Source organism: Nicotiana sylvestris, chromosome 7 (genome assembly GCF_000393655.2).
Source record: "Nicotiana sylvestris chromosome 7, ASM39365v2, whole genome shotgun sequence".
In the NCBI taxonomy this organism is placed as follows: Eukaryota; Viridiplantae; Streptophyta; class Magnoliopsida; order Solanales; family Solanaceae; genus Nicotiana; species Nicotiana sylvestris.
The window spans coordinates 82230324-82240090 of NC_091063.1; the positions used below are offsets into that span (position 1 = coordinate 82230324).

The 9767-nt window shown below is 34.6% G+C and overlaps 1 protein-coding gene and 1 long non-coding RNA gene across 2 annotated transcripts; one reads left to right on the plus strand and one right to left on the minus strand.

The window, feature by feature from the left end:
• Position 1: 1 nt before the first annotated feature.
• Positions 2 to 6540, plus strand: LOC104238189 (putative BPI/LBP family protein At1g04970). Its single transcript, XM_009792484.2, has 6 exons — positions 2 to 543; positions 1543 to 1682; positions 2332 to 2707; positions 2994 to 3242; positions 5226 to 5351; positions 6088 to 6540. Exons 1-6 carry the CDS (start codon positions 136 to 138, stop codon positions 6268 to 6270), a joined length of 1482 nt encoding a protein of 493 aa, XP_009790786.1. The 5' UTR covers positions 2 to 135; the 3' UTR covers positions 6271 to 6540.
• Positions 6541 to 8216: 1676 nt separating this feature from the next.
• Positions 8217 to 9422, minus strand: LOC104238190 (uncharacterized). Its single transcript, XR_713827.2, has 2 exons — positions 9114 to 9422; positions 8217 to 8423 (listed from the first exon to the last, which is right to left on the minus strand). It is a non-coding gene; the product is annotated as an uncharacterized lncRNA (long non-coding RNA).
• Positions 9423 to 9767: the final 345 nt, after the last annotated feature.

Below are 9767 nucleotides of genomic sequence, written 5' to 3' on the forward strand. Positions count from 1 at the left end.
TTGACATGCCAAACATATCTTCAAATCAAAGCTCAGTGTCTAATCCTGAACTTTAACCATCTCAATCTCATCTATAAATCCGTTTAATTCAATCAAAAGGGGTTCCTCTTCTGAGTCTGCCCCTCAAAAATTTCAATGGCAGACTATGTCTTCTCCTTTTTTCTATCTTTACTCCTTATTTCTTCAACTAACCATGTTAAATCCAATGAAGAAGGCTACATCTCAGTGGACATATCAAATAAGGGTCTTGATTTTGCGAAGGATTTTCTAGTACAAATGGCTGAGTCTTCACTAGTTCCCCTTGACCTGCCTAAAATTGAGAAATCAAAGCATATTCCTTTTATTGGTACAGTTCATATGGGTCTTTCTAATATCACTATCGATAAAATCCATGTAATTTCGTCCACTGTTAAAGCTGGTGATACAGGTATAGTTATTAGTGTTTCTGGTGCCACTGCCAATATGACCATGAATTGGGAATATTCTTATACCAACTGGTGGCTTCCTATTCCTATTACAGATAATGGGGAAGCTTCCATTCAGGTATGCACCGATAAATCTTGAAAGCTTATGTGAAATTCTTACTTTAATTAGCTCAAATTACATTAAAAATGCTGTCTTTTTGAGTCATATCTGAACATAGATTCTTTCTTTTATAGTAACTATTTTTTACTCTTGTTTCCCTTTTTAACTTAATTGGGTTAGGATTTAGGGAGCAGCTATTATAAGTGGAAGACACGTTCAGTAACTTTAGAAGCTAGTGAACTACGCAAGAGCTCAAGAAAAGTATTTTATGTGTCCGCGTGTTGCACGGATTAGTATCGGATTACATTCTAGCTTCAAGAAAAGAAACTTTTACAGAAGCTAAAACTTGAACCATATCATGTCTTCCATGCTATCTTATTTGTGGTAGGCAAATGAGGATAACATCCATAGATGGTGCTTAGCAGTAGCGAAGTCAGAAATTTCGTTAAGGGTGTTCAAGATTAAATATACATGTATAAAAAGTAATATTTAATCTATATACGTAGTATAGTTCTCCAGTGAAGGGTGTTCATTTGACCATTTTATAGTTCTCTGCTGGTCATAGCTCCCACCTGGTGCCTGCTGTACAAGCTTTTGTAACTGTACTACAACAACTATACCTTAGTCCAAAACTAGTTGGAGTTAGCTATATGAATCTTCAGTGTCCATTTCACTTGTTGGAGCAATTTTGTTCGCATACTCAGTACTTTGTGTTTTTAAGGCAAGCTAAGGATACTCTAACACTAAAGATTCTCTATAATTTCTACTAACATACAAATCTCTAAACATCTAAAAGGACGCCTTGCAAACACCAATTGTAAGCAAGTGTTGCAATATGACCAATCATTAATTTTAACTAGTTAGTTATGCCTATATTAATCTTTTGCTTAAGCTTTTGTAACTTAGTTTTTTTTTTGGGGGCGGGGGGGAAGGGGGGCTACTTAAATGTGCTAGCAATTTGTGAAAATCTGGTATATTTGTTCACATTTTCTTTGTCCTTTGCTGCGTATTCTTAAGGTTGACGGTATGGACGTCGGAATTTCTTTCAATCTGACGAATAACCAAGGATCGCTTATGCTTTCTCCCCTGGACTGTGGATGTTCAGTGAAAGATATATCTATAAAGTTGGATGGTGGAGCATCCTGGCTATATCAAGGGTACTATTTTTGAATATATATGTTTTATTTGAAACCGTCTCTCACTCCCTCTCAACACACACAGTACACACACAAAAAAAAAAAAAGCAATGGTGGACACACAATTATGCGTGTATGAATGTGATTTTTTGATGTATGACGTGCCATGGAAAACTAACAAAAAGATATTATTGAATCTCACTTTAACCGGAATTTGTAACAGTTCTCTGCAAGCATGCGACAAACATAATGAGATGCTTCAATATTTGTCACTCCTTGTAAATCGTAGGTTGCATTGTAACATTGCTCGTCTGAAACTCTTCATATCTATCACTGAAATTTCCTTCTGTAAAGAATACTATTTTCTGAGTTACACATGTCCGACGTCTGACTACAGAATCATTAGTTGTTAGTGAACTGATCTCTCCAAGTTCAAATGAAACTTCCTTAAACTAGTTCGTTCGGTATATTTTTTTGAACTCTTCTGGTTTGTGGCAGTAACTAATTTTGTCTAATATGCTTTCAAGTGGTAATGTCTTTTCATATATCATATCCTCAGCATCCTTTGTAACAATTCTGCTACTCTTATATGAAATTTTATTTGTGCCCTGAGTTTGCTTCCTTGATAGGTTTTACTAGCATCATTATGATTTCCCTCTTTTAATTGCAGGTTGCTGGACGCTTTTGAAGTTAGATTAACTTCTGCTGTAGAAAATGCTATTTCAAAGAAATTGAGAGAAGGGATTGTGAAGCTTGATTCTTTGTTGCAGTCCCTACCAAAGGAAATTCCAATAAGAAATATTGCTGCTTTAAATGTCACCTTTGTTGGCAACCCACAATTGCGAGACACTTCTCTTACTCTTTCAATTAATGGGTTAATTAGTGCCAAGGATGCCTATGCGGCATTTCCTTACCATCATCTGGAACACTTATTAGCGTCTCTAGAATACTTATTAGCGTCAGTTCCTGTGAAGGATCCAGCAAGCATGGTTACCATTTCCTTGCATGAAAAAGTTTTAGTGTCCGCATCATCTGTTTACTATGATGTAAGTCCTTCCTCTATTCCTTCCAAGTGAACCATTTCAGAATTAGAAGAATATTGGTTATTTTTCTAGCAGTCATCTAATAGCTTGACCTTTATATGGATACATGTATTTTTCCATGTTATAGCTCTGAATTTGATAATTTAACATGCCTTGTTCTAATATATTCTTTGAGAATTAGTTAAGGGATGTACTCAATGTTAAGCCCCCCTTCAAATCTGACTGGTGCAAGTTGCGTTTCAGAATATTATATGGCATGATTTGTATCTAATAGCTGCTATCTGTTCAGGCCAACAAAATGCATTGGATTGTTGACAAAGTACCTGAACAATCCTTGTTAAACACTGCTGGATGGAGGTTCATTATCCCGCAACTTTACAGGCAATATCCAGACGCTGACATGAATCTGAATGTTACCATATTTTCTCCACCCAGTCTGAAAATTAAAGAACACCAGATTGATGTGACGGTTCATGCAGATGTCGTGATTAATGTTTTGAATTCAGGTGAAGTGACACCGGTTGCATGCTTTTCAACGGTAAGCTTCGTAAAAAGATCAACTTATCTACATATATGCCACCCATTTCCTTGCAGTCATTAGTTTATTGCTATTCGTTATTCTCCCTGTTGGAAGTAGGACGAAGTAGTCATTAAGCTCAATTCACTTTTTATTTCAACCTTTCACTCTATAGAGGTTCACTTTTATAGAGTGAAAGGTTGAAATTTAAAGTGATCTGAGCTTAAAAATCAATGGCCTATTCGTCCTATTGAATTTTGATTGGACGAATAGAGTGAAAGGTTGAAATTAAAAGTGAACTGAGCTTCTAACAAAATAAGTTGGAAATTAAGAAATGCATCTGTGCCATTGATTAGCTTTCTATTTATCACAGGGACATGTTTAAATCAAAATGATTTCCCCATTTATTGTGTCTTAATCAATCAAAATCGTTAGGATCTATCTTTATTCTTAATAACCCTTGGCATGAATATTATCCACAGTTTGATATTGGCTTGTGTTGAGAACGTGCAATGGCTGTCCGGAACCTACTTTTCTCCCCGTTTGTGTTGATTAAAATTTAAGTATTAAAATTGCCATTTTGCATATTCAACTGAAGAAAACATGCCGGGGAAGCTGTAAGAGGCAAAAAGTAAAATATTTCTGTTGCTACCTGTAAGAATTGGATTAGTATTTTATCCATTCTTGAAGATGCTAGAAACATTTGTTAACATTTTTGAATTGGCTTCCTTTTCTCTTTGCCTTATGAGTGCTACTAGTATAAGTAGTTGAAGAATTCCACCAAGAGGGCAACTGTACTAGCTGATTTTTCAACTGAAAGAAGACAGGGCGGGGGGTTGTAAAATTCTCTCCTTGTAACTCAGGGGCGGACCCACATGGTTTCAAGAGGGTTCATATGAACCCGCTTCGTCGGAAAGTTATACCGTGTATAGATATAAGTGTCATCTATAACGGAACAACTTTTCATATATAAATAAAATTGAACCCGCTTTGACATCAAAATCGTTGTGCAGTGATGGACAAGCGGGTTCAAGTTTACCGGAAGGTCCAATGCTCGATCCTTTAGTGCAACACTTTTCCTTGCTTTTGGACAGTTTTTGGCGTTATGCTTGAATGGCCTCAGCTTATTTACTTCAAGTACTTAAAACTTAATTTCAAAGTTAATTTGTTTTTCTCTCACTGATTTCCAGTAAAACATGCAAGAATATGTGTTGAAATGATTTATTATTTTGTAGTTTACTTTAGTTTGGTCTATATTGAAACGTTTATTTGTTCTATATAGTTTTTTTTTAATTATTATTATTATTTGGCTTATAAGCTCTCTTTATCTAATTATTTGTATTAGTTTAGTTTATTTCACAACTCTGTCGTTGCATTTTTTTTTCCTTGTAAACAACAACTTTGTTTTTGTTTAATAAGGAAAGAATTCAGATTTTGTTATATGTTGCAGAGTTTAATATACTTTTAATTTGTTGACCAAGCTTAAAAATTTTAAAGTAAAATTTGTCAAATTAAGTAGATAAATTATCTTAAAGATAAATTTCTTTTATTAAAAAAATGCACTACCTGTTAAAAAAAGAAGAAGAGTGCCTACTTAAAAATGTGATTCATTTTGAGGTGGAGAATGAAAAGAAAAAAAAATAGAGTAGCTATCTTGCTTGCTATGCCTGATGTTGATTTTATGTCGGCTATTGTCGTGTCAATTTGAACCCGCTGTTGTAACTAACCACGTGACTGTTTTAATTGATGCATTTTAGTTTTATTTCCTGAACCTCGGTTGTGTTGATATGAGTAAATGACCTATGTGGTGTCCTTACGAATTCATATGCATGAATTTGGAATGCCCGAGGAAACACCATAGAGAGATGTCTCCATGGGTTTAAAAGGATAAATTCAAGTTATCTATTTCACATGTTTCATCAAGGCATTTGACCTTGCTTGCCTTTTTTTGAATCCCGGTTCTACCAAGGACTGACGTTTGACTTTTCACCCTCTTGATTGCAGGCAGTCAGTGGTTCAGCTTCTCCATGGATTACCAACAATAATCTTGGTGGAAATATTCAATTAGATGAATTCTCTTTATCTTTAAGATGGAGTAAAATTGGCAATTTGCACGTGAATCTAGTCCGGGTATATCTTCAGTTCTCTCTCTGTGTTCGATTTTCCAGTTCATTATGTTTTTCCATTGAGGACTTAAACTCTTTAATCTCAAAGAGTTACACGGTACCTTTTTGGGTCATGATGTTTCATTGAAAAACATTTTGAACCCATAGTGCTAATATAGAAAAACATTTAACAAGTGGTCATTTACACTCCTCACTAGTGGACCCAAACTATCAGTAACGCGTTCTCTGTAGACGACTCTCTTTCTTGCTTATTGCTGCAGCCCCCTGTATATTTGTATGTATTCATGACGTACGCGGACCTCAAGCGTCGCAAGCAGTATATTTGCTGCTTTAAACACTTTTTTGAATTTGACCTCTTTGTTGTGGTTCTATTTATTTGTTTATCAATTTATCTCAGAGAACTGCTAGAGTTTCTGGCTGTGTGTCTGCATAGTGGAAGGAATGATGAGTTGTATAGGTGTAATCAGTGCTAGCATGATAAATACATTCAGTAGTGAATAGTGTGTATGTAACTAGTCATGGATGATTCAAGGAGGATACTAAGCCGATTTGTAGTCTCCCTTTCTGATGATTTGCTGTCTCTCTGCTAGTCAAGTCATTTGCCGCTCTAAGTTAGAACAGCAAATGGCCCTCTGTAAATGCTAAAGCAGTGGCCCTCGTATTTGTTTCATCCCATTTCTGTGACAGTTCCTTTCTTTAGGTGATGATAAAACTGACCCGAATCCTGAAAACTGTTGCAGGTGCTGATGTCAACTGCAATGCGGACTGTGATACTGCCATACATAAATTTAAAACTTAGCAGAGGATATCCACTACCCATATTTCATGGCTACACGCTTCAAAATGCTAAAATCCTGTGTAGTGATTCATGGATTAAGATTTGCAGTGATGTTGGACCAGTCAAACAATTAAGTATAAGTTAGTTCCTACTTCCCACTGTATCAGACCTTGTATTGAAATGTAGTTGCACATTGATAGACCAAATGTAAAACTAGCTAGGTGTAGGATGTGCTTTCTTTTGTTTCTTGTTTGTAATTGCTATATATATATATACATGCATGTTGCACATATAGCTATTGTAAATCCTTCTCTCCTCTTTTCTATATAAACTAGGCGATGATGGCCTGTGCCAGCACAGGCCCAACATGATTTTGGTTGTAGTTACTTTTATGTTTATCATAGAGTTTTCTGGATTTGGGTGCCTTTGTCAGAAGCATTTTTGATCCTACACAGAAGATGAAGAATATGGCAGATGTGAGTTTTTTACTTCATTTTTACCTTTGTAAAAGCTCTAATTCTTTCATTTGGTGAATAAGCTGAGCATGGGCCTGCTTTGACAAAATATTTCATACTAAGTGATACACAATTTACATACATTTTGAACAAAATATACATTGTTTGCGTTCACGGGAGCATCACATTAAGGGATGTTTAAAGTGCCACAGCAGTTACAACATGTATGATACAACATATCTTTAGGCAAGAATATGATAACTTGTTGTAGAAACGCACAGTTGAAATTCACAAGATGACAAATTTTCAAGTAAGCAACACAAAGAAGTACTTTATGAACTAATTTGACCTACTTTTAATTCAAAATTGATTAGTCTCAATTGCAGATGCAATGATGAAGTAGAGATGAATATATGAACTTTCAAATACTCAAATCTTTGAAAAGAAAGACACAGACTACACAGCATAGCGTAATTTCATAGCCAGTCACACTAAGAAGAACTCAAACTCTCACACTTAGAAAATTTCATAGCCAGTCACACTAAGAAGAACTCAAACTCTCACACTTAGAATTGTTAAACTGCACTTAGGAATACAACCGGATACATCATTACTTCAATCAGCAACCCAAAGATGAAATCCAGCAAAAACCCACTGATCAACAACCAACTACAACAAAATTCACAACTATAAACCTACTTGCAAAATAAACCTTGTTCTTAGTCGTTAACAAAAAACCTCCCAAATCCCCTACCAACACATTGACTTTTCTTGTGAATTAATCACTCCAAAACAATAATAAATAAAAGAGGATTTTAGATTCACAAAGTTGTCGAGGAAAAAATAAATTTTAGATTCCACACCCACTTGATGAATACTTATTAGGAAGGAGTACAAATTAAAAAACAAAAAAGAGAGAGAATAATGAAAGAGAAACCTTGAGAGGATGAAGACCAGCTTTGAGATCGAGAGCAATGTGTATCTGGCATTTAGTCTCAATCACACTTCCACGCTTTTACATATAAAAACCCTTAAACTTTTCCCTTTTTTCTTGCTGGCAATTGATACCAGCTATGAAATTGAAAAGTATAAAGAGAGTCCAATAAAGGAACAGAAATACCAATCGACTAAAGTTACAAACTATACAAATAATAACAATCACATTCTCACCAAAAATGGATTATATTATTAATTTCTCTCTTTTGACATTAGAAGGTTATCGCAAAACATCTCGATACATGGAAACGATATTTACTAAATTAGCAAAACTTGTAGTGGAACTCCTAAGAAATGAAGAACACAGAAAAATGAATCAAAATGTGACCGCTAAGACACAAAAATTGGAGCAACATACTACAACAAAATTATTACGATTTGCTCCAGATAAAGGAAAAAGAAGAAGATAGTGCAGAATTAGTTGAAGCCATTAAGCACACGAGGTTAGTATACATGATTTTGGTTGTAGTTATTTTTATGTTTATCATAGAGTTTTCTGGATTTGGGTGCCTTTGTCAGAAGCATTTTTGATCCTACACAGAAGATGAAGAATATGGCATATGTGAGTTTTTTACTTCATTTTTACCTTTGTAAAAGCTCTAATTCTTTCATTTGGTGAATAAGCTGAGCATGGGCCTGCTTTGACAAAATATTTCATACTAAGTGATACACACTTAATTTACATACATTTTGAACAAAATATACATTGTTTGCGTTCACGGGAGCATCACATTAAGGGATGTTTAAAGTGCCACAACAGTTATAATATGTATGATACAACTATTTACATATGCGGTCTTTGATCTTCTTTCTGGTCCTTTTTCTATTAGCTCTTGACCAAAAATATCTGCAAACAAATAAATATGTTATAAATTGGAAGATTACATATCTTTAGGCAAGAATATGATAACTTGTTGTAGAAACGCACAGTTGAAATTCACAAGATGACAAATTTTCAAGTAAGCAACACAAAGAAGTACTTTATGAACTAATTTGACCTACTTTTAATTCAAAATTAATTAGTCTCAATTGCAGATGCAATGATGAAGTAGAGATGAATACATGAACTTTCAATTACTCAAATCTTTGAAAAGAAAGACACAGACTACACAACATAGCGTAATTTCATAGCCAGTCACACTAAGAAGAACTCAAACTCTCACACTTAGAATTGTTAAACTGCACTTAGCAATACAACCGGATACATCATTACATCAACCAGCAACCCAAAGATGAAATCCAGCAAAAACCCACTGATCAACAACCAACTACAACAAAATTCACAACCATAAACCTACTTGCAAAGTAAACCTTGTTCTTAGTCGTTAACAAAAAACCTCCCAAATCCCCCACCCAACACATTGACTTTTCTTGTGAATTAATCACTCCAAAACAATAATAAATAAAAGAGGATTTTAGATTCACAAAGTTGTCCAGGAGAAAATAAATTTTAGATTCCACACCCACTTGATGAATACTTAATAGAAAGGAGTACAAATTAGAAAACAAAAAAGAGAGAGAATAATGAAAGAGAAACCTTGAGAGGATGAAGACCGGCTTTGAGATCGAGGGCAATGTGTATCTGGCATTTAGTCTCAATCACACTTCCATGCTTTTACATATAAAAACCCTTAAACTTTTCCCTTTTTTTCTTGCTGGCAATTGATACCAGCTATGAAATTGAAAAGTATAAAGAGAGTCCAATAAAGGAACAGAAATACCAATCGACTAAAGTTACAAACTATACAAATAATAACAATCACATTCTCACCAAAAATGGATTATATTATTAAATTCTCTCTTTTGACATTAGAAGGTTATCGCAAAACATCTCGATACATGGAAACAATATTTACTAAATTAGCAAAACTTGACTATCATTGTACACCTCATCTGTCAATGTGCAAACTAATGTTCATACTGCCATTATCCAGGCACCTTAATGGCCTGGACAATGATGAGGTGTACTAGATTGTGTCGTTCTTATGACACTTTGGCACATTGTGCTGTCCTAAGATGCTGGGTTATAATCTGATATCATCAACATATGCTTCATATCATCAGTTGTATCAGTATTTTCCTACACACATATTTAACACAACTCATTTATATAAAAAATATAAAAATAAAAACATCTTAGTATATAGTGTTTGGTTTAGTATTAAACACCTTAATATGAGCCCATATTATA